The following is a 23,248-nucleotide window of genomic DNA, read 5'->3' on the forward strand; positions in this document are numbered from 1 at the left end:
TGTCTTCCCGGGGATCTGGATTCAAACGATGACTCACAGTCACACTGGCTTCAGGCCATCTCCTTATTGGAAGAACAGGGTAATGAAAAGGTAAATTTTTTTTTTCTGTAGGAGTTTAAGCAGGAGACAAAGCAAGCTCTGTGTACCTGGAGACTTTGCCCTTCCTGCTTGCTTACTGCTTCCAGGGAAGTCACAAGGTGTGCAGAGAAAACAGCAGGCAAAGGCCGGGAGCCTTGCAGGTATCAGAGCCAGCAGTGTCCTAGGCGATCTCTCCTGCACCCCTATCCTTGCAGGAGGGCAAGCTGAGGCCCAGACGCCAGCAATAATTTGAAAGCTGAACTGGACTGAGCCCCAGCATCCCTGACTCCCAAGCAATCGCAGGAAAGACCTCTCTGCATCCTGACCGCCCTAAGCAGTTGCCCAAAGGGAAGCGCAGCTGCCTGGGCCCTGACCACTGAGACCCATGCTGCTCTTTGAATGGTGGGGAGGGGGGCTTTGGGATAGAGAAGCCCATTCGGGGCCCCAGTGTCAGCAGGAAAGACCCTGAGAGACCATCTCTTGCACCATCTGTGCTTTCTTTTATCTAAAGATTTTATTCATTTATTCATGAGACACACACACACAGAGAGAGAGAGAGAGAGAGAGAGAGAGAGAGAGAGAGAGAGGCAGAGACACAGGCAAAGGGAGATGCAGGCCCCATGCAAGGAGTCCGATGCGGGTCTCAATCCCGGGATTCCAGGATCATGCCCTGGGCTGAAGGCAGGTGCTAAACCACTGAGCCACCCAGGGATTCCCCCATCTGTGCTTTCAAGGGAAGAGGGGCCCAGCAAGGCAAGGGGAATGGCCCACAGTCACCCGCCTGGCCATCGGAGCAGCCCTGGACCCGGAGATGTCCCTCAGCACCCAGCCAGGACTCTCCTCACAGCAGCTGCCTGTGCATCCAAGAGGCCAGAATTCTGGCTCAGAAAGACACAGTGGCTCACGGCAGCAGCGACACGGTGCCAGCCTCTATGCCAGGGCCCGTGCCAGCAGCTGGGTGCCAGCTGGCCTCTAGGGCTAGGGCTGCGCCAGGCCCAGGCACGGAGCAGGTTCAGGGCCTGGGCTCCTGACCATGGGTGGAACAGGGCAAGGCCGCACCCCACCGTGCCTTGCTGGGCAGGGTGAGGACCACCCACACCCAGATCAGCCAGGGGGAGCATGGGTAGGCAGGTTCTCACCGCCCCCAACCCCACTGAATTGGCACCTCTGGGGGCTGTGCCTCCCCTGCTCCATACACCCTCAACCTCAAAGCTGGGTGTGTTCCCAGGGGCAGGGCACCCCCAGGACCCCGCCTCCCAGAAGAAGAACGCCTTGTGTGAAATTTCCCATGACCCACAAAAGCACAGGGAGGCTGCGGCGGATTTGCAGGCCCAGCTCATGTGCAGCTGCTAATTGGCGCTGCGTGTCCTATTTCCGCTCCGGCCCTGAATGAGGTCACCCAGCCCGGGCGCCCAATGTGAGCCCAGCTGGAGGGCTCGGGGCCCAGCCGGAGGGCTCGGGGCCCAGCCGGTGCCTGGGGGGAGGCTGAGATGCAGGTCAGGCCAGCCCAGGGTGATCGCCCATGGAAATGGAAAGATTTGCCAGGATTCAGGACTTTGAGGGCAGGCCGGAAGCCCTTTGCCCATCTTCTTTGCTCTGAAACAGGATAGAGGTTTGATTTATCCCTCACCTGTGACCCTTCCTGCAGTGGCTGTTTCAGGTCTCAGACTTCTTATCGGGTTGTGGTCCAGTGAAAGCCTTTCGGCAGAGCGCACCGTAGGACCCTGGGCCTGGAAATTTCTGGCCCATCACCACCTCCCCATGCACACTCCCTCCCCTCCCCATGGCAGACATCACTATCAATCACAGGACTTGAAAGCCCAGAGATTTGTCCACTGGGCCCAGGGAATATGCCGTTCGTTAGGGTGTCTGTCCTTGAGGAATTTGCTCCTGAGAAGGAAAGGAAACGAATGCACACAGGTATCCAGATTTTGAAACAGCGGTCTATAATGGGGTTGTGGGCCCCAGGGAGGGTGGGGTTAGTTCTACCTAGAGGAGACGCAGAGGTGGCGGTTGGGATTTGGGGTGCCAGCAAGTAGCACTCCTCCCACATCTGGAACCAAGTGAGAGACGCGCACGGAAATCCAAAACGGATCAGATTGTCAGCTCCATTATTGATAAGGCCAGGCTGAGCCTCGGTGAGACGTCCTGTCATGCCCCCTAGGCTAGCTAGCATCAGGTAAGGACAACTGCGGCCCATGGGATGCAACAACCAGAATCGCCCAGCCCTGTTAGTGTTTGTGTAAAGTGGTGCAGGGGACACCCGAGGGGCCCAGTCGGTGGAGCATCTGCCTTGGGCTTAGGTCATGATCCAGGGGTCCTGGGAAGGGGTCCTGAATCGGGCTCCCTGCTCAGCAGAGAATCTGCTTCTCCCTCTGCCTCTGCCTCTCCCCCCTGCTCATGCACTCTTTCAAATAAATAAATTTAAAAATAAAATAAGGGCAGCCCTGGTGGCGCAGCGGTTTAGCGCCGCCTGCAGCCCAGGGCGTGATCCTGGAGACCCTGGATGGAGTCCCATATCAGGCTCTCTGTATGATGCCTGCTTCTCCCTCTGCCTGTGTCTCTGCCTCTCTCTCTCTGTCTCTATGAATAAATAAATAAAATCTTTAAAAAATAAAAATAAAATAAAATGCAGCCACTGAGGAATACAGTTTAGTGGCTCCTCAAAAGGTTAAGCAGAGAGTTAGCCAGTGGCTCAGTCCTTGCACTCCCAGGTCTGTACCCGAGATCTGAGGACACGCCCACACACACACTCATCCATGAACGTTCACAGCAACATCTGCAACAGCTAAAGAGTGCAACACCCCTCCAAATGTCCAGCAAATGATGGCTGAATGGGTACAACGTGGTCCACCCCTTTGGCGGCGTCTGTCACTAGGCCATAGGAAGGGTGGAGCGCCAATGCATGCTGTGACATGGGTGAGCCTTGAAGACGTTATGGCAGGTGAAGGAGGCCAGTCCCAGAAGCCCGCATGTTGTACGATTCCATCCACAGGAATAGTCCAGAACAGGCAAATCCATAAGGACAGAATATAGCTCAGTGGTCGCCGGGGCCAAGGCGGGAGGGGAAGGGCCATGACCTCTAGGGGCACGCGGTCTCTTCACGGTGATGAAAATGCTCTGAATGTGATTGTGGTGAACACGCTATAATCCATGAGCTGCAGACTTGAAAGGAGCGCGTTGCAAGCTACGTGAGTTCTCACTCAGTGAGGCTGTTTTTTGCTGAAAACAGCAAATCTGGGCTGCACGGTGTCAGGTGCAAGGCCCAGCCCGGCCACCGCTGACCACCGGCTTTTCTGGGCCCCTGTCACCTGTTACTCGGCTTAACCCAGACCTGGCCTCCACCCCACCCACTTGGGGCTGTGGCTCCCACCGGGGACGGCCTGCTCCCGCTTCTACGGTGAGCTCTGCACCGGGGACTTTGAACCTCTGCGCCTGCCACTGAAGCGCCGTTTCTGGCTCCTGCCCTGGCTGGGTCCACGTTCACACGGTGCGGTCACACCCACCGTATTCTCCTTGCACTTCCAGAACCCTTTCCTTTGTGGTGTTGTTTCTTTGCTGTTTGGGCCTATGTGGACACACACTGTTAACCTACTCAGTCTCTACCAGTAACTAATAACCTTTTTTAAATTTTTTATTTTTTAAGATTGTATTTTGAAGCAATCTTCACCTGTCGTAGGGCTCAAACTTCTAACCCCGAGATCAAGAGTCATGTGCTTAGGCAGCCCAGGTGGCTCAGTGGTTGAGCACCACCTTCAGCCCAGGGCGTGATCCTGGAGACCTGGGATCGAGTCCCACGTCGGTCTCCCTGCACGGAGCCTCTCTCTCTCTCTCTGTCTCTCATGAATGGATAAATAAAATCTTAAAAAAAAAAAAAAAAAAAGAGTTGTATGCTCTACCAACTGAGTCAGCCAGGTGCCCTGAATAATAACCTTTTAGGTCTAGCTTAACTCCTGTGGCTTTAAGCCAGAGATCACAAATGGGCTGGTCTCTGAATGCCTCTGGCCTGCATTTGGTCTTGTTTTCCTGCCTAGTGGATTATATTTTGGATTAGAAATAGTTGCCAATACTTAAAAATCACAAGGTTCCTCTCTCTCTCTCTCTCACACACACACACACACACACACACACACACACACACACACACACGCACACGTGGGATTCTTGCTTCCCTGGCAAGCCCCAACAATCTGCTGTCTGGTCACCTCAGTCCCCACCATTCCATAATGTCTGTCCCAGTGTTTCTATATGTAACCTCAGATTGATTGATTTATTGATTTTTAAAGATTTATTTATTCATGAGAGACACACAGAAAGAGGCAGAGACACAGGCAGAGGGAGAAGCAGGCTCCCTGCGGGGAGCCCGATGCAGAACTCGATCCCGCATCTCCAGGATCACGCCCTGAGCCGAAGGCAGATGCTCAACCGCTGAGCCACCCAGATGCCCCTGTAACCCCAGATTTAAACTCATCTTTGTCTCAAAATTTTTCCACTGACTTTCCTGTGCTTGCATTTTCATTTGTTAGCAAACAGGTGTTTGCTGCATTCCTGCACTTTGCTAGGCTCTGTACTTGCACCAAAGACACAGAGATGAACATGAGGAGGCCCCCCGGCCCCCCAGGCGGTACCCACCACCTCCTGTGCCTCGTTCACAGCCTCATCAACCACCCTTCTCTCCAGCAGCCGCCTGCAGTGTCAGGCTCAGCTGTCTTTCCATCCCCTTCTATGACAAAAGGCATGTGACATCTGCAAGAAAAAAAGACTCAACTCTTGCAAGGGAAGTGAAGTGAACCCCTAGGAGTGGAGAAGGAAGCCTGTGGATAAACCAGGCTGACCAGTCCCGAGGCCCCATCCACAGGGCTCCTCCAAGCCTGCAGGTAGAACTCCAGTCACATGGAGGATTGGCCGGCTCTGTGACCTCACTCTTCCCAGGCCCCCAATGTGTTTCCCCCCAGAGGAATTGTGTCTTCCAGAGGCTCTCACTTGACATCTAAGCAGACACAGGAGTGAAGGCAGTGACGGGTGAGAACGTTCAGAGAAGAGGAGCTGGCACATTCAAAGGCCCTGGGGTGGGATCATGCTTGGCTGTTCAAGAAATATCAAGGAGAGGATTTGGCTGGGGAGCAATGAACCAGGAGCAGAGAGGAGGGAGGCAGGTGGACCAGGAGATCCCTGAGGGCAGCAGGGAGGGATCCGGGTGTAATCTGGATTTCTGTCTAGAAAGGATCCCATTGGCTGCTCAGTGGAAGCCTCGGAAATCAACTAGTTCCAGGAATTTTGTTAGAACACTGCATCCTTCCTGGGCTGTGTAATTATGGTCCTAACAGGTCTAGGTGCAATTTTTAATCTCAGCTCCTAGGCCACAGCAATTTCCCGTAAGGAGTTTTGGAGATAAGATACGAGCCTTGCAAATTTCCCTAGACCTGGATTCTCTGCCAAAGTCCTTTGTCCCCTTACCTGGGAAAGGCAGCCTGGCCAGGAAACACCCCACGTGGGACAGTGTCCTCTCACCATTGGAACAAAGCCCCAGGGCCCTGTGATGTTAGGGGATCTCAGAAAGTTTAAAGGGGTTCTTTCCCCCCATCTTTAAAAAAAAGTTGTTTTTAAAGATTTTATTTATTTATTCATGAGAGACACACACATAGAGAGAGAGGCAGAGACACAGGCAGAGGGAGAAGCAGGCTCCCTTCAGGGAGCCCGACGTGGGACTCGACCCTGGGACCCCCGGATCATGACCTGAGCCAGAGGCAGATGCTCAACTGCCACCCAGGGGTCCCTTAAAATTATTTAATTCAATTTACCAACATACAGTATCACATCCAGCGCTCATCACATCACGTGTCCTCCTCTGTGCCCGTCACCCAGTGACCCCGTCCCTCCCACCCCCCTCCCCTTCTACAACCCTTTGTGTTTCTCAGAGTTAGGAGTCTCTCACGGTTTGTCTGCCTCTCTAGTTTGTCTTGTCCATCTTTCTCTTCTGTTGTTTGAGGATTTCTTGGATGTTTCCATAAACAAAAAAGATCTTACCATCCCTTGGGTTTCTGATGTAGGGAGAGAAAAAAATTCTTCCTCTGCCCCTCAAGGTCTTCCAGCTAAACCAAGACTTATATTTACAGGAAACAGGTTAACTGGGGAAAACCCCAAAGTCTTATTACGTGAGCATGAAGGCCCAATAAGGAAATTGGGAACTAAGAAAATGAGCCAGGCAAGCGGTTTTTACACTTTTCAGATAGAGACGTAAATCTGGGAGGAATTGACAGGACAAAGAAAATTCCAGACAGAATTCAGGCTGGGGTGGTAAATTAGTAAAAAAAAAAAAAAAAAAAAAAAAGTAGCGAGGACCTGTGAGGACAGCCTTCTGCAGCCCTGGATATCTTATCGCTGGAGATAAGGATGTCGCTCCACCGTCCTGCTACTTTCCTGTGCTTGCATTTTCATTCGTTAGCAAACAGGTGTTTGCTGCATTCCTGCACTTTGCTAGGCTCTGTACTTGCACCAAAGACACAGAGATGAACATGAGGAGGCCCCCCGGCCCCCCAGGCGGTACCCACCACCTCCTGTGCCTCGTTCACAGCCTCATCAACCACCCTTCTCTCCAGCAGCCGCCTGCAGTGTCAGGCTCAGCTGTCTTTCCATCCCCTTCTATGACAAAAGGCATGTGACATCTGCAAGAAAAAAAGACTCAACTCTTGCAAGGGAAGTGAAGTGAACCCCTAGGAGTGGAGAAGGAAGCCTGTGGATAAACCAGGCTGACCAGTCCCGAGGCCCCATCCACAGGGCTCCTCCAAGCCTGCAGGTAGAACTCCAGTCACATGGAGGATTGGCCGGCTCTGTGACCTCACTCTTCCCAGGCCCCCAATGTGTTTCCCCCCAGAGGAATTGTGTCTTCCAGAGGCTCTCACTTGACATCTAAGCAGACACAGGAGTGAAGGCAGTGACGGGTGAGAACGTTCAGAGAAGAGGAGCTGGCACATTCAAAGGCCCTGGGGTGGGATCATGCTTGGCTGTTCAAGAAATATCAAGGAGAGGATTTGGCTGGGGAGCAATGAACCAGGAGCAGAGAGGAGGGAGGCAGGTGGACCAGGAGATCCCTGAGGGCAGCAGGGAGGGATCCGGGTGTAATCTGGATTTCTGTCTAGAAAGGATCCCATTGGCTGCTCAGTGGAAGCCTCGGAAATCAACTAGTTCCAGGAATTTTGTTAGAACACTGCATCCTTCCTGGGCTGTGTAATTATGGTCCTAACAGGTCTAGGTGCAATTTTTAATCTCAGCTCCTAGGCCACAGCAATTTCCCGTAAGGAGTTTTGGAGATAAGATACGAGCCTTGCAAATTTCCCTAGACCTGGATTCTCTGCCAAAGTCCTTTGTCCCCTTACCTGGGAAAGGCAGCCTGGCCAGGAAACACCCCACGTGGGACAGTGTCCTCTCACCATTGGAACAAAGCCCCAGGGCCCTGTGATGTTAGGGGATCTCAGAAAGTTTAAAGGGGTTCTTTCCCCCCATCTTTAAAAAAAGTTGTTTTTAAAGATTTTATTTATTTATTCATGAGAGACACACACATAGAGAGAGGCAGAGATTGGAGATAAGGATGTCTCTCACCTCCTGCTACAGAGATGGTTCCTTTTCACGTGGGAGATGAATTTCCTGCTTTCAGGGCACAGAGGAGGGTCTGAGTGTCCTTGCACAGGCTGGCTCTAGACAAGCAGAGGAGAAGCAGGCTCCCTTCAGGGAGCCCGACGTGGGACTCGACCCTGGGACCCCGGATCATGACCTGAGCCAGAGGCAGATGCTCAACTGCCACCCAGGGGTCCCTTAAAATTATTTAATTCAATTTACCAACATACAGTATCACATCCAGCGCTCATCACATCACGTGTCCTCCTCTGTGCCCGTCACCCAGTGACCCCGTCCCTCCCACCCCCCTCCCCTTCTACAACCCTTTGTGTTTCTCAGAGTTAGGAGTCTCTCACGGTTTGTCTGCCTCTCTAGTTTGTCTTGTCCATCTTTCTCTTCTGTTGTTTGAGGATTTCTTGGATGTTTCCATAAACAAAAAGATCTTACCATCCCTTGGGTTTCTGATGTAGGGAGAGAAAAAAATTCTTCCTCTGCCCCTCAAGGTCTTCCAGCTAAACCAAGACTTATATTTACAGGAAACAGGTTAACTGGGGAAAACCCCAAAGTCTTATTACGTGAGCATGAAGGCCCAATAAGGAAATTGGGAACTAAGAAAATGAGCCAGGCAAGCGGTTTTTACACTTTTCAGATAGAGACGTAAATCTGGGAGGAATTGACAGGACAAAGAAAATTCCAGACAGAATTCAGGCTGGGGTGGTAAATTAGTAAAAAAAAAAAAAAAAAAAAAAAGTAGCGAGGACTGTGAGGACAGCCTTCTCAGCCCTGGATATCTTATCTCTGGAGATAAGGATGTCTCTCCACCTCCTGCTACAGAGATGGTTCCTTTCACGTGGGAGATGAATTTCCTGCTTTCAGGGCACAGAGGAGGGTCTGAGTGTCCTTGCACAGGCTGGCTCTTAAGGAACTTTTCTTTATTTTTTTAAAATTTTTTTAATTTTTATTTATTTATGATAGCCAAACACAGAGAGAGAGAGAGAGAGAGGCAGAGACACAGGCAGAGGGAGAAGCAGGCTCCATGCACCGGGAGCCCGACGTGGGACTTGATCCCGGGTCTCCAGGATCGCGCCCTGGGCCAAAGGCAGGCGCTAAACCGCTGCGCCACCCAGGGATCCCAGGAACTTTCCTTTAAAATAATCAATAGGCCAAGGTGGCACATGTTGGGGCAGCCAATCCTCAGCCCTGAGCCTGAAGCGGGAGCCTGCCTGAGGAAACTTCTGGCTCAGATAGGCCAGGGCTCAAAGCCCAGCTCTGGTAGCAGACTGCACTCCCTCGGGGCCTCAAGACCCTCATCTGCAAAATGCGGACAAATAGCTTTACCTCCAACAAGTGTGGTCCACGGAGTCCCTCCTGACACAAAGTTGGGTACCAGGGAAAGCTGGGCACCGCAGTCGATGCAGGGCTCCATGAGCTTGCTTTCCCGGCTGAGCTCGGCAGTCGCCAAGTGCACCTTCTGTTAGGACTGTGAGCCCTGCCTCTGGGCGGCCCCTGCCCTTTTGGGTTCCAGGGTCCCCTGTGCTCCTCCTGGACCTAAGCTCCCTGCCCTTCTCCCAGGAAGCCTTCCCGACCCTCTGGCTCAGGCAAGGCACCTGCAGAGCCCAGCAGAACGTTCCTCCCTTCCTTGTCCGGCTCTGCTTTTGGGGTTGGTCCCTGGCACACAGTAGGGCTCAGCGTGGGCCGCCCCCGCAAGTCTCTGGAGGCGCTGTCCCTCCCGGGCCTCAGCTTCCCTGCCCCTAAGGAGGCGTCCTGAGCTGACACTGTCCGCACCCCGTTCCGGGGCCCACGCATTCCCACTCCTGAAGTTCAAGTTCAGCATTTTTTCCTCCTGGGTTTCCATGCTTCTGTGTATGCAGACCGTAGGCGGTACGTCCAGGGACAGCATCCAGGGACGGTGTCCTCACGGCCCTGCAAACTCTTTAGGGAGCCTCGCCTTGGTTCCTCAGCAGTGGATGTCAACCATTCTGTAAGATCTGCTTGCGACTCGACGTTTCCCCGGATGTTTCTCCTTTCTTTTCCTTCTCCCCCTTTCTTACTGTTGTTTGTTTTGGGGACTCGGCGCCACGTTCTCTGTTGGGCTGCAGAACTTCTGGATTGAACACAGATTGTGTTTGTTTGCTCTTCATCTTTTAAGGTCCTCTTTCCTCCAGAAGGTGCTAGATATGTTTCCGTGGGTTTGGTTGAAGCGCGTTTCTCCTTCTCCTGTGCTGCACCAGGTTCCCAGGGCAGCCCCATCAGCCGCCTTGGCTCCCCAGGCCCACCTGCACCTGCGACAAGGGCCCATCCCCACCCCACGGCTCAGGCCACTGGCTCCTGGGCTCTTCCCTCTCAAATCATTCATTGGCTTCACGCGTATAAAGACAAACATGCTGAGTGCGCCATCTCCGTCTGAAAAATCATAGGTCACAGCTTCCGCTGTGTCCCTGGAAGTCCCGGGGCACAAGGTCAGGTTCTCCTCACCCCAACCCCCCACTCCACCTGACCAGGGCTTCATGGTGGTCACAGATGTCATCCAGATGGGGGCCTCCCCGGGCACCTCTCTCCAGGTCTGCAAGGCTGGACAGTGAGGACCCTTGACCACAGACCCCAGGGGAGGCAGGTTCACCTCCCAGTGCCTCAGCTCCACTCCCCACTCCCCACTTCCTCCCCAACCCCCAGCCCTCCTCTCTCCCCACCCCATCTCCTGCCTCTCCCCAGCCCCTTCCCCCACCCAATCCTCCCCATCCCCCAATCCCATTCCCCCACCCCCTCCCCTCTACCTCACTACTGTCCACCAGATCCCACACCCACCCCCCCACAACAACCATAGTTAACTCAGACCCGCCAGGCTGTCCAGATTCCCTCCAGCTACACGGGTGAGTAGGAGGGATCTCCCACCTTGAACGGTCCCAAAGTTCACCCAACAGGAGCCAGCCTTTTCCCCAGGAGAGTCTGCTATGGAACCAACCAACAGCACCCCATCGGAGACCGCAAACTGGTCTGCTCCCCATCAGAACAGCATGGCGGTGGTGCAAGGGTGGCCTTCAGGCCACTGCACTCCCCCCAGCCCTGTTTCCTTCCCAGGTCCCCAGATGCCCCCTGGAAGCCCCTGACCTGGTCCCTCAGCTCACTGGGACTGTTCCCTCACTTGCGGAGCAGTATCGCCTTGAGAATGAAATGAGCTGGTGCTAGCACAGTGACAGCTACCCTGCCCATGGAGGCTGGGGGAGCCCACAGGATCCAGACCAAGCCCAATCCAGGCCTTTGGGGCTGGCCCCCTTGGTGTGGCACTCTCCACAGCTCCCAGGTGTGCCCTGATCCCTGCTCCCCTTCCCTATTATTTTTGGCTGGCCCACTTCATCAGCCTTTCCAGCTCAGACCCACTCTGGGGCCACAGCCCACTTCCAGCCCAGCCTCTGGCTTTCCCAGGCTGACAGGCCTGGCCTCTGGCCTCCTGGAATTGAGTCTGGGTGGGGGCAGCGTCAGCTTCCTGCCAGAGCAGGCCAGGCAAGCCAGTCCTGCATGCCCTGGAGGGTAGAACAGACTGCCCCCTGTCCCCCCACCCAGAGTGCCCAGGGCCCTGCTGAGGGTGTAGGCTGCAGCTCACATGGGTCTTCTGTTCCCACATTTCAGACTCACCCACACCCGTGTGATACTGAAGCTTGATCTTATACTTATAAGATACTTGAACAGGTTAGGTTCATCTGGTGGGTCTCAGTCTTTCTGTCTGTAGAATGGGTGGATAACTCCCATTTCCAGCAGTTACTGTCTGGGTCACGTATGCAATGCAAGGATGAATGTTGTGCAGCATTTGACTTTCCAAATGTTTGGGCCTTTTTGGGCCTAGGACATGTCTTCCAGGCGCTCAGCCTTGATAGGCTGCAGTTGGCTCCAAGGTGGAGGGCAGAGGGCAGCAGGGGCAAGTGTCTTCCCACCGCACCCAGCACTATTCTGGCATCAGATCATGTGGCTGACTTCATAGGAAGGAAGCCCAGGGAGATAAGGAGGCGGCCATCATGGTAAACAAGTCCAGGAGCTCCTGGGACACAGGCAAAGCAGGTCAGAGGCCATGGAGGAGGTGGTGCTAGAAGGAGCTGCCTGTGTCAGGTCCCTGCCGCAGGCCAGCAGGGCCCGGAAGGTCTCAGGCGCGGACCACTCCATGGGCGGAATCCTCGTGGGTGTTAGGTGGCGATGCTGTGGGCCTGCATAGATCTCAGCACAGGGGTAGGTGTTGGCCACTGCTGGGCAGGATGTCTGGCCTCGACAAGCTGGCCAGATCTGGGCTGAAGGCCATACCTGCAGCCTGGACACGGGATAGGGGCAGGTGGCCGTGCAGAATCTGATGGATCAGAGCTCCACGCTGCTGGCTAGTCCATGCTCTCTGGCCTCCCAGCACCCAGGGCATGACTAGCCCCCGTGGAGGGCTGGGGCCAGCTGTGCACACTCCCGGCCAGGGTCAGGCTGGGGGAATCTACACTGTTCTGCAGCACCACAGGTGGACCTGGGGCCGTCCAGGGGGCAGCCTGAGTGGCAGCCTCATGGGGTGAGTTCCTGAAGGCCTCAGTGACATCAAGGGAGGGCTGGGGGTGAAGGAGAAGCGGAGTGGAGGCATAACGTCCCAGGCAGACGTTATGGAAAGGGCATTGGGCCACAGCCCAGCATTGGAAAGGCAGGCCTCCCAGGACAGAGGTGAGTGAGGAAGCATCAGGGGAGCTGGGGGCTCAGCCTGAACACAGAGGGCTGGGTCGCCCTGGCCTTTTGGAGGTTCCTGTTGGCTGTTCTGCTGGTTGCCTTCACAACTAGCCCCCAGGGCCCCACCAGCACCGGGCACATGGCAGGGGCTTGGCAGCGGCTCTGGGGCCCCAGCACTGTGCTCAGAGTTTGACACCCCTCCCCCCAACCCCTCTCCCCACGCAGCCAGCGGCAGGAAGCACATGTCTGACAACTTGGCCTTCACTTCATTTCCTTCCTTCCCTGAGCAGGAGGGGGTTCTGAAGTGGCCAGACCCGGAACTACAGGCCCCGCAGGTGAGGAAGGCCACTCCACGGGGCTGCAAACCACCACACCTCATATTCTGATAGTTCCAGTTGGGAGGCTAGGCGTGCACGATCAAGGTGCTGGCACTCTGGGCTCCTCTGGGGCCTCTCTCCTTGGCTTGGAGGCTTGTCACCCTCTCCCTGCCTCCTCACAGGCCTGACCCTCTGTGTGTGAGCTCCCTGTCTGTATTCCAAATTTCCTCTCCTAAGCACACAGTCAGATCCGGTGACACCCCGCCCCTCTGGCCTCATTCTACCTTACGCCTCTGTAGTCCCTATCTCCAAGGACAGTGACACCTGAGGTCCCTCCTTGGGGCCCCATCAGTGCTTTGCAGTTGATGCTATGGTCTCCCCCACAGAGGTGGGTCCTGAGTCCTCTCTAGGTTCCCATTCTGGCTACAGGCCTTTAGGAGCTGCCATGCAGCATTAGAGGACTTCGAAATGGATAACCTGGGAGGGACAGAAGGAGCCTAGGCCAGGGAAGCTACGGGAGGCGGCCCCAGCACGGAGGCTGGCATTTCTGAGGCCCTGCCCACCCACCCACACTTTCCTGCCATCCTTCTTCTTGTGCTGCAGTGTCAAGGCTTCCAAAGAAGTTTCATTCCCACATTTCCCGAGCCTCAGAGCAGCAGCCGTGGGAGGGAGGCAGGGCCGGCCTTCCTTTGCCCACTCTACTGGGCTGGAGATCAGGGCTGGCTTGCCCAAGGGTGCGGCTCGGACTCACACCTCACCTCCCGCCCTCCCCTCTCCCCCTGCACCTGGCCTGAACAGGGGCTGGGCTCCTGGTGAAGGGTGAATCACAGGGAGCTGGCAGGACAAGACCTGTATTTGTGGCTACACGGTGCCAAACACTGGCACGGGGCCCGCCCTTCTGCCATCTGCAGGGAAGGCTCCTGCAGGAGGAGCCTAGGAGAAGCAGGGCTGGGTAGGGAGAGTGGAGAGGGAGGCACATGGCTCCCTTGGGCCCCTGCAGGCGGACCTCTGTCACTGCTGAGCCCTGTGCCTTTAGGCAAGTTACACAGCTTCCCAGAGTTGCAGCTTCTTCATTGATGAATCCAGGACAGGTGCGCTCAGGTGCCAAGTACTGCAGCACTTACTGTGTACTTGGACTATTTTCAGCACCGGGCTATGGGGATAGACATGCTCCTGTCCTCCTGGAGCTGGGTGGGGAGCGGCAGCTCTGAGGGCAGGCCTGGAGCCCCGCGGGGGTGAGCTGCCGTGGTCCACTCAGCCGGCTGGTCTGGTAGGGGGAGGCTCTCCCTGTGGATGGGGAAGGGCTGAGCTGGGCCTCTGATGAGAAGAATCTGGGGCAGCGCCTCCCTCTCCTTGGGCCTGCGCAGGAGGGGAGGGTTCAGCTGTCTGAACCCCCCCCCACCCCCCACTTAACCCAGGCCCCTAGGAGCAGGACCTTCCCTGCTTGCCAGCCTGCAGGCCCTCTCCCATCTGTTGGTTCCTCTCTGTCCCTCACAGGCTGGCCTTGAGCGCCTGGGGCAGGGACTGTCTGGCCAACCCCCCCACCTCCTGCTGCTCTCTGCAGCCCCCAACCCAAGCAGGACACATAGTCCAGGAGGCAGTAAAGGATGGCAGCCTGTGAACCGTGCCTCTGCTCCCTGTGAGCAGGACATGCCTCTCCAGGGGTAATCTGTCCTCAGCCTGGGTGTGGGGGGCACAGGGGGACCCCTAAACCCAGAAGGCAGGCTTCCCACGGGGGCTCCATCCCTTACCTGCTGAATCCCCAGTGCCTAAAGCTGTTGCCCTCAGGAGCATGGGGTGCTGACACCTGCCTTCCCGGCCTATAAGCAGAGGAGCTGCAGTCGCTTGGGGGGGTGGGCAATGGGGCTGGCTCCTCCTATGGGTGCCTGTGCAGGCTGGGCAGCTTGTTTCCTAGAGGAAGGCCGGGCCGCCCAGCTCCAGGGAGGCGGAGGATTCCAGAGGCAACCCGATGCCCAAATTCAAGCCACCCACGGGCAACACGTTCTGATTGAGCAGGTGCCCCTCGCCCACCCGAGGGCCAGGCCTGCCCGCGGCCCCCGCAGACAGGCCGGGCCGCCTTTCTGCGCCACCTGCCACCTGAGGACCGGACACCCTGTCCCCGCCTGTCAGAAGGACCCACCAAGGAGGTGCTGCTGGGCTCCAGGCCCGCCCAGCAACCGTGCCCAGGACCCCAAGGCCAGCGGCCAAGGGAGCCCACCTCCTCCTGGGCCCTGCACCCTGCAGACCCCCCAGGAGGAGACACCAGGGTCCGCGGGCCACTACCCTCGAGGGCCGCCCGCCTCCCTCCCCTGCCCCCTCCTCGCACCCCCAGCCCCTTCCTGGGTCCCGCGCCTGCCCCATCGCATCCCCTCAGCCGGCCTCTCCTCGGTGCCCCCCCACCCTGCGGCTCCCGGACCCCCCTGCCGCCCCCTCCTCGCTCCCCAGCCCGCTCCTGGGCTCCTGGGACCCACGATCGCCTCCTCATCTCTCCCCCACCCCCCCACGTGGCCGGGTCCCCTCCTCGCCCCTCCCCTCCCCCGTCCCCCCACCCCCGCTCCGGGTCTAGTCCTCGCCCCCCTGCCCCGCGCCCCCTCCCCCCGGCGCCCCTCCCCTCCCCGCGGGCCCCCACCCCGCCCCCTGTCCCCCCTCCCCGGGTCCCCTCCCCTCCCCGCCCCTCCCCGCCCCCCCCCCCCGCGCCGCCCCCCTCCCCGGCCCCGCGGCCGCCCAGCGTACGGGGTGACGCAGCGCCGCCACACCCGCGCGCCCCGCCCGCCCCGCGCCTCCGCCGCCGCCGCCGCCGCCGCCGCCGCCGCCGCCGCCCGCTCCCGGGGCCTTAACGGTCCCGCGCCCCTCGGCGTGGCGCCGCGGCCGAGCAGGCGGTGCGGGCGGGCGGGCGGGATGGGGGCGGCGGAGCCGCTGCGCTCCGAGCTGTGGGTGAAGCGGCGGCGCTGCGCCGTGAGCCTCGACCCCGCGCGGGCGCTGCTGCGCTGGTGGCCGAGCCCGGGGCCCGGAGCCGGGGCGCCCGGCGCGGGTGAGCGTGGGGCCGGGGGGAGGCCGGGGGGAGGGGGGCCGGGGGGGTGGAGGACTGGGGGAGGGGCAGGACCGGGGGGGGGGCCGGGGGGGCAGGACCCGGGATGGGGGAGGGCCCGGGGGGAGGACGGGGGAGGGGGGCCGGGGGAGGGGCAGGACCGGGGGGGGGGCCGGGGGAGGGGGGCCGGGGGGGGGCAGGACCCGGGATGGGGGAGGGCCCGGGGGGAGGACGGGGGAGGGGGGCCGGGGGGGGCAGGACCGGGGGGGGGGCCGGGGGAGGGGGGCCGGGGGGGGGCAGGACCCGGGATGGGGGAGGGCCCGGGGGGAGGACGGGGGAGGGGGGCCGGGGGAGGGGCAGGACCGGGGGGGGGGCCGGGGGAGAGGGGCCGGGGGGGGGGCAGGACCCGGGATGGGGGAGGGCCCGGGGGGAGGACGGGGGAGGGGGGCCGGGGGAGGGGCAGGACCGGGGGGGGGGCCGGGGGAGAGGGGCCGGGGGGGGGGCAGGACCCGGGATGGGGGAGGGCCCGGGGGGAGGACGGGGGAGGCCCGGGCCCGGGCGCAGGGGCGAGGCGGGGCGCGGCGGACGGTCCCCTGGCGGGCGGCCGGGGAGGCTGCAGGGCGCAGGCGGCACCCCAGGGACCCCTTCCGGACGACACGGGGCCCGGGGCGAGGTTTCGGTTGAGCCGAGCTCCGGCGCTTCCGACGCTTCCGACGCGGGGGCCAGAGCCCAGAGCCCAGGACGGGCCCGCGGGCGAGGGCGGGGAGGGGCGCGGGCGCGGGCTTGGGGCCCTCGGAGGCCCTCCCGGCTCGGAGAGGTGTGATCTGGCTGGAAGCGGCGGGACACGCCGGGCCGAGGGACCCCTTGGTCGGGGAAGGGAAGGGGCTCCCCGCGCAGCTGGCCGCGGCTGGCCCGAGCCCGAGCCCGGGAAGGCGAAGGCGAAGGCGAAGGCGATGCCATTTGGTCCTGGGAGGAGCGGGGAGGACTACGGAGGGCGGCGCCGGCCGCGGGGACGGAGCGGCCCGGGCCTGGCGCGCGTGGGTGTGCGCCGCCTCATTCATTCGTCTTGTGCGAGTCTTGGTAGACGCCCTGTTGGGAGGCGGCGGTGGCTTCCCAGCCTGGCTGGGCAAAGCCCTGCCACGGTGGATGCTTTTCCCTGGAAGGGAGCAGAGGGGCGCTTGTGGGTCTGAGGAGGACACCGCGGCGGGGTGGGGGCTGGGCTCCTGCGGCGGGTGGAGCCGAAAGCCCCACTCAGGTGGGTGCATCCGACGGGGCACCTGGAGGAACCCGCGCACGGGAGAGAGGTGGTGCAGGGGGTAGGACAGCGAGAGCCCTCGGACCGGCCAGGAGGTGGGGGGAGAGGAAATGGGGCCGGGGGCATCCCAGGGCAGGCGGCTGGGGTGGGACTTCGTGAGTCCTCGGAGCCCCTGAGGGCTTTATCCAGCTCGGCTCTCCGGCAGGATCCCTGGAGAGTGAGCAGCGGAGGAGGTGCAAGGAAGTGCAGTAGGGAGGCTGCTAGCCCCGCCCCTGGGGCAGGAGTGGGGGTGAGGGTCACTACCACCAGGCTTTGCAGTCTGCTGAAGTCACAGTGGGCGACGCAGGGATTTACAGTTTTAATTATTGGGGGTGGCTGTTGCAGAGGACAGGAGTCACTCCTGGGCAGAGTCTGGGATGCCTTTTAAAGGCTTTGGGGACAGTTGGGGCACAGCTTCCTGACGCTGAGGTTGTGAGGCTCAGCGGGTTGGAGGAGGGGTGGGCAGAGCTGAAACGAGGCGGGGCCAAGGTCAAGGGCAGCCTGGAGCCCAGGACCAACGCTTGGTTTCCTGCTTTGGGGTCACCAGAAGCAGTGTCCCAGGAGAGCCTACCCGCAGCTGCGTGCCTGAGAGTTTCCTCCTGTGTGATCTTGCTGAGGTCCCTTTGGGAGAAATGCCTTGCCTCAGACCTCCCCCTGGGCCTCTTGGCACCACCCACCAGGGTCCCCCTCCTCCTCCTTTTCCGCTCCTGCTGCAGTGAGTGGTGCCTGGCCTGGCCCCAAGGGCGTTTAGCTGTTCTGTAAATCTCTGGGCTCAAGGATGGGGCACTTCTGTGCAGCCATCACACTGCTCTGTGTCATGTTCACACGCGACCCCTGCGGAGCAGCTGTTCCCATACCTTACAGCCAGGGCGACCCAGCTACGGAGAGAATTTAAGTAACTGCGTCCCCCGTGGTCTAAAGGCGAGCTTGGTGGGTCCCAAGCCAGCCATTGGCAGTGTGGCCTCCCGAGGGCCTCAGCACCGCTTGAACCCTGGACACACCCCACTCCTGTGGGCTTCCCAGTGGGAAGTCCCTCCCTGCCTGCTTTCGGGTGGGCACCCTCCGCTGGCCGCTAATGGTTTCCAGTCATCGGGCTCTGGGCGCTGCGTGGTGGCAGTGCCTGCTTTGGTCTGCTTGCTCCTGCTCCTGCTCGCTGCCTCGGCTGCCAGTCCCCTTACTGAGATGGTGGTGGTTTTGCTTTTGCAAACCACCTCACAGGCTCCTTGGTGCAGGCTCTTTGGTGCAGGCTCATCCGGAGCTTCCTGGCGGTATGCCAAGGGCTTGGTTCCCTCCCCAGAGAGGCCAGGGCTGCAGGAGCCCCGGCCAGTGGGCCTCCTGGAAGAGTCCTGTTTTCATCACCCCCTGTGCATTCCAGCACCGTGCAAAGCACTGGGTGAGCAGCACGGATCTGACTGCAGCAGCTCTTTGGGTCTCTCTCATAACCCTGCAGCCCCAAAAGGAAGCAGGCCCATGGGAGAGGTTGGCATGCTGGAGGTCGGTAGGGTCAGCAGGGCCCACGTGGACCAGCCCACGGGACGTTTCGTTCAGTTAGCTCCCCGGGGACAGATGGGGAAGGCGTGCATCACGTGTGCCTGTCACCGGAGGTCAGAGAAGGGAGCCGGGCCAGGGCCGCCGTGTGCACTGGGTGGGGTGCGGCCACCCAGGTTATTCCATCTGACTCTCTCAGCTTGAGAACGTCACTCCTCTGTTTCCAGATGCAAGACCTGGAAGCCGTGAACTGACTGCTCACAGAGGCAAGAGACACGCACCAGGGAGCTGTGTTTTTAATCCAGGCACGTGCTCTTTCCCCTGTGGGTCACCGTGCCGGGAATGTGGCTCAGGGCTGCAGGGCCAAGCTGGGACCAGGAATTGGGAGGGGCAGAGTCTTCTGGTCCCTGAGAGGGCCGCCCTGCCCGAGGATGCTGTGAGAGCGGGTGCGCCTGGGTGCCAGCCTGGTCGGAAGTGAGGCCCACTGAAAACAGGAAACCCGGCAGAGGCGTCCTGGGCCAGAGTGGGTCGGGCTAGCTGAACTTGAAATGAGCTGTAGCTGTGTCTGGGTTACATCCTCAGACTCTGAAGGCCTTCTGTTAGGGTCGGGGTGGCAGGATTGTGCTTGCGTGTGCGTGTGTGTGTGTCTGGGTCTGGGGGAGGCGGTGGTCACCGCTGCCCAGCCTCCACCCTCCCCTTCCTTCCAGCAGTCCCCCACCCCCAATGCCCCATGCCTGGTGCTGAGCTGCTTGGCCGGGGCGCTGCTATGTTTATGAGGGGTATCTCTGATACTGTCTGTGCAGTGCCAAGCAAAACATACAGGACATTTAAAATCTAGAAAACACAGAAAAGCAGGCACATAGAAATCACCCTGTGTCTCACCCTTTAGCAGTGAGTACCATGTGGTGTTTTTGTCTATGTAAACACACATGAAAGAAAAGCTAGGGAAACATACTGCAGAATGTTTTCACGGTACTATTTACTCACTTGAAACCTGCCTTTTTAAAAACAGCTTTAACGTCTGATGTTGGCTCAGGTCATGATCCCAGGTCCTGAGATCAAGCCCGATCTCATCTCCTCTGGCATCTCATCCCCTTGCTCAGCGAGCAGGGAGCCTGCCTATGCCTCCCCCTCTGCCCCTCCCTCCAGCACAGGCTCACTCTCAAACAGATAGATAAATTTGTTTTTTTTTTTTTAAGATTTTATCTATTTATTCATGAGATACACACAGAGGTAGAGACACAGGCAGAGGGAGAAGCAGGTTCCCTGAGGGGAGCCCGATGTAGGACTCGATCCCGAGACCCCGGGGTCATCACCTGAGCCGAAGGCAGATGCTCAACTGCTGAGCCACCCAGGCATCCCAGATAAAATCTTAAAAAAAAAAAAAAAAGTCAGCTTTATTGAGGTATGATTTGTATACAGCAAAATGCACACATTTTAAGGGTATAGTTTGGGGAGTTTTGAGAAATCTATGCACCTAAGCATCACCCCATCGAGATATAGGACGTTCAGGTCAGCCCAGAACCTTCCCCATGCTCCACCAACAGGGATGAATTTGACCTCTAATAGGATTTCCTGTAAGTGCAATCATGCAGTATGTGCCCTTGTCTCTGCCTTCTTTGTCTCAATCTTTTTGCGATTCATTGTGTATCTGTGGTTGGTTCTTCCTTGTCACGGAGTAATAGCGCATTGTATGAGAAAACCAGTGTGTTTATCCATTCACTTGATGGACTTGGGGACCATTTCCAGTGTTTGGCTGTGTGAATAAGGATGCTGATCACGTGTGTACAAGTCCTTGGGGGGGAGGCATATGCTTTTCCTTCTCTTGGATGATGTTTAGGAGTCAAAAGCTGGCATAGGAAAGCGCATGTCTTAAGACATGATTTTTCTTGGTTGGGCAGTATTTTGTGACATGATATGACAAATGCCCTTTTTAGTCATTCATAATATAAAAGTTCCTCAAAATCAGAATTGGATGGGTTGAAGATTTTCTTTTCTTTTTTAAGATTTTATTTATTCATGAGAGACACAGAGACACAGAGAGAGGCAGAGACACAGGAGGAGGGAGAAGCAGGCTCCATGTCGGGACCCTGACGTGGGACTCGATCCCAAGACTCCAGGATCAGGCCCTGGGCCGAAGGCGGCACTAAACTTCTGAGCCACTTGGGCTACCCTGAAGATTTTCATGTAAGAATAAATTAGTACAAGAAAACAGAAGACAATTTATAATTTTGGAATGTGGGAAGACCTCACTAACCAGGATGGAATCAAGGAATAAAAGAAAAATCTAGATTATTTCAATAAAAATCTTTTTTTTTTAAAAAAGATTTTATTTATTTATTCATGAGAGACACACACAGAGAGAGAGAGAAGGCAGAGACACAGGCAGAGGGAGAAGCAGGCTCCATGCAGGGAGCCTGACATGGGACTCCATCCCGGGTCTCCAGGATCAGGCCCTGGGCCGAAGGCGGCACTAAACTGCTGAGCCGCCCAGGCTGCCCAATAAATAAAAATCTTAACAATTTTTTGGTAAGACTATAATTTAAAAAAAATAATGAGAATGATATCTGCAACAAATATGACAAAGGGTTAAAATTACAAAAACATTTTAAACAGATAAAAATTGATCTAGGGGCACCTGGGTGGCGCTGTTAGCTGAGCCTCAGGCCCTTGATATCAGCTCAGGTCGCGATCTCGGGGTCCTGGGATGGCATGCCTCATCAGGCTCTGCACCACTGGCTACGGAACCTGATTAAGATTCTCTCTTTCTCTCCCTCTGCCCCTCCCTCCTCCTCTTGTGTGCAGGCTCGCTCTGCTCTCTCTCTCAAAAAAATTTTTTTTTTATTTAAAAGATCCATTGCACAGAATACGTACAGGCCGTTCACAGAAGAACAGGATTCAAGGGTGGGTGACGAACGGCTGGGTGGATGCTGAAACCAAGCAGCATAAAGAGCAGAGCAGCTTGCGATGGGTGTGCCAGCTGCTTTGCTGGTTTGGAAAATTAATCTGGGAATATTTTGAAACTGTTTTTAAAAAAGGATCTATTATTTGACTCACCATCTCATATCTGATCCTTAATCTCAGGGAAAACACTAGTACTTGAGGAACTGTCCTAGTTCAGAAGGTTCGTTTGCTGGTGTTTGTTCCGGCACCGCAGATGGTGTTTGCTTGCTTCTCTCCCGATTTCTCTTTCTTCTCCGACAGCGCAGGCTTGTGCACATGGACTTTCTTACGGGATGTGGTTGCTTTGTGCTTGGGTGTGCTGTTTTGTGAACGAGCAGGTCCGGCCAGCGGAAGGCGGGCTCCCTACGGTCTTACGTGGACTTCACGGTCGGCGTGACCGGCCCGTGTGGACTTAATGCTTGCTCTGCCCAGACCTGCTCCTGAGCTCTGGTTCCAAGTTGCAGTGACGTCTGATCCCGCGCCGGAGGTGGCCAGCATCTTCGACTCAGCCGCCCTGCAGCTTCCGCGCCCGGCTCCAGGCCCGGGGGTCACGCTGCTGCCCCGCCGCGTCTCCCGCCTCCTCTCGCCCGTTCCCATGGCCGGTGCTTCTCTTTCTCTGCGCGCGGCTTCAGATGCCTCCTGCCGCCTCCCGCCCCGGCCTCTCTTTGCATCTTTCTTGCCTACTGTGTCACCTCCTTAGAAGGCTCCTGTGATGCTTGAACCCCAGGTGGTGGGGGTCAGAAGTCCGGGAAGCACCTTGAGCCCCTCTAAGGAAGCCCCGGCGCCACAGGCCCTGAGCGGGCAGCGCTGGGCGCAGCTGTACTGATGCTCTGCTGGAAAGTTCTTCCGCAGGCGCCACTCGCTGCCCCGGGGGCATCCTGTTGCGGGTGCCTGGCTTGCACTCCGCCTCCCTGAGCTGGCCCCATGGTACCTGCCCGACCTGCCGCCTTCCGATTCAGCCCCGCTTCTGTGCCAGACTCTCCTGTTCCCGGGTTCGAATCCTACCCTCCTTCCAGGCCCAGCCCTGCTAGTACTTTGCCCTTCAGCAGACTTTGTCTTTTGCGTTTTGTATGGCTCTGTTTGCACTTCTCTGCTAGTTATTGCTCTGTGCTTTATGTTGTGAGTTTTGCTTTTGAAATTAAAATTTTTTTAAAGATTTATTTATTCATGAGAAACACGGAGGGAGGGAGAGATGCAGGCAGAGGGAGAAGCAGGCTCCAGGCAGGGAGCCCGATGTGGGACTCGATTCCGGGTCTCCAGGATCAGGCCCTGGGCTGAAGGCAGGCGCCAAACTGCTGAGCCACCCAGGCTGCCCTTAAATTAAATTTTAGAATGTTTTTGTCTTCTCTACCCTGCATTCTCTTGGGAGAGCAGAATCCAGTGTCAGTTCACCCCTTTCTCCAGGAGCCCCCCAAACCCCCTGGCCAAGCAGCAGGGGAGAGGGCCTGCGGGCATTGCACTCCCACAGCCCCTGCAGGGAGAGGTGGGAGAAGGGCTCCCAGGAATCTCTTGCTGGGTTTTTGCTGTTAAACACCCTTGCTTTTCTCTGAAAGGGGAGTGGGTTTGAAACCACGGGGAGTAATTAGGAAGCGGAATAAATTGTACAAAGCCAACAAATTCTCCACAATCCTGAAGGGTAACACCTCAAACCCTAAAGTGCCATGTGCCAAATGCCCACCTGGTATACGCTGCAGAAGTCCTGTTTGTGCCCTGTTCTGAAACCACAAGTAATGCAGGCAGATGACATAAAGCTATGACCTGCACTCTCGGGTAGAGAGGAATCTCAGTGTATCGCCACAG

General features: G+C 57.6%; 1 protein-coding gene across 2 annotated transcripts in view; it reads left to right on the forward strand.

The window, feature by feature from the left end:
• Positions 1–15,479: 15,479 nt before the first annotated feature.
• CERK (ceramide kinase) overlaps positions 15,480–23,248 on the forward strand; it is a 42,450-nt gene continuing 34,681 nt past the window's right edge. Inside the window, exons 1-2 of one of the 2 annotated variants that reach the window (XM_041755126.1) lie at positions 16,233–16,978; positions 18,733–18,810. In XM_041755126.1, the coding sequence (XP_041611060.1) occupies positions 16,870–16,978; positions 18,733–18,810 (187 nt within the window). In that variant the 5' untranslated portion in view covers positions 16,233–16,869. Of the gene's footprint in view, positions 15,727–16,232; positions 16,979–18,732; positions 18,811–23,248 lie in introns of those variants that run through there. The other variant, XM_041755127.1, reaches the window with a different exon arrangement.

Source organism: Vulpes lagopus, chromosome 5, assembly GCF_018345385.1.
Source record: "Vulpes lagopus strain Blue_001 chromosome 5, ASM1834538v1, whole genome shotgun sequence".
Lineage (NCBI taxonomy): Eukaryota > Metazoa > Chordata > Mammalia > Carnivora > Canidae > Vulpes > Vulpes lagopus.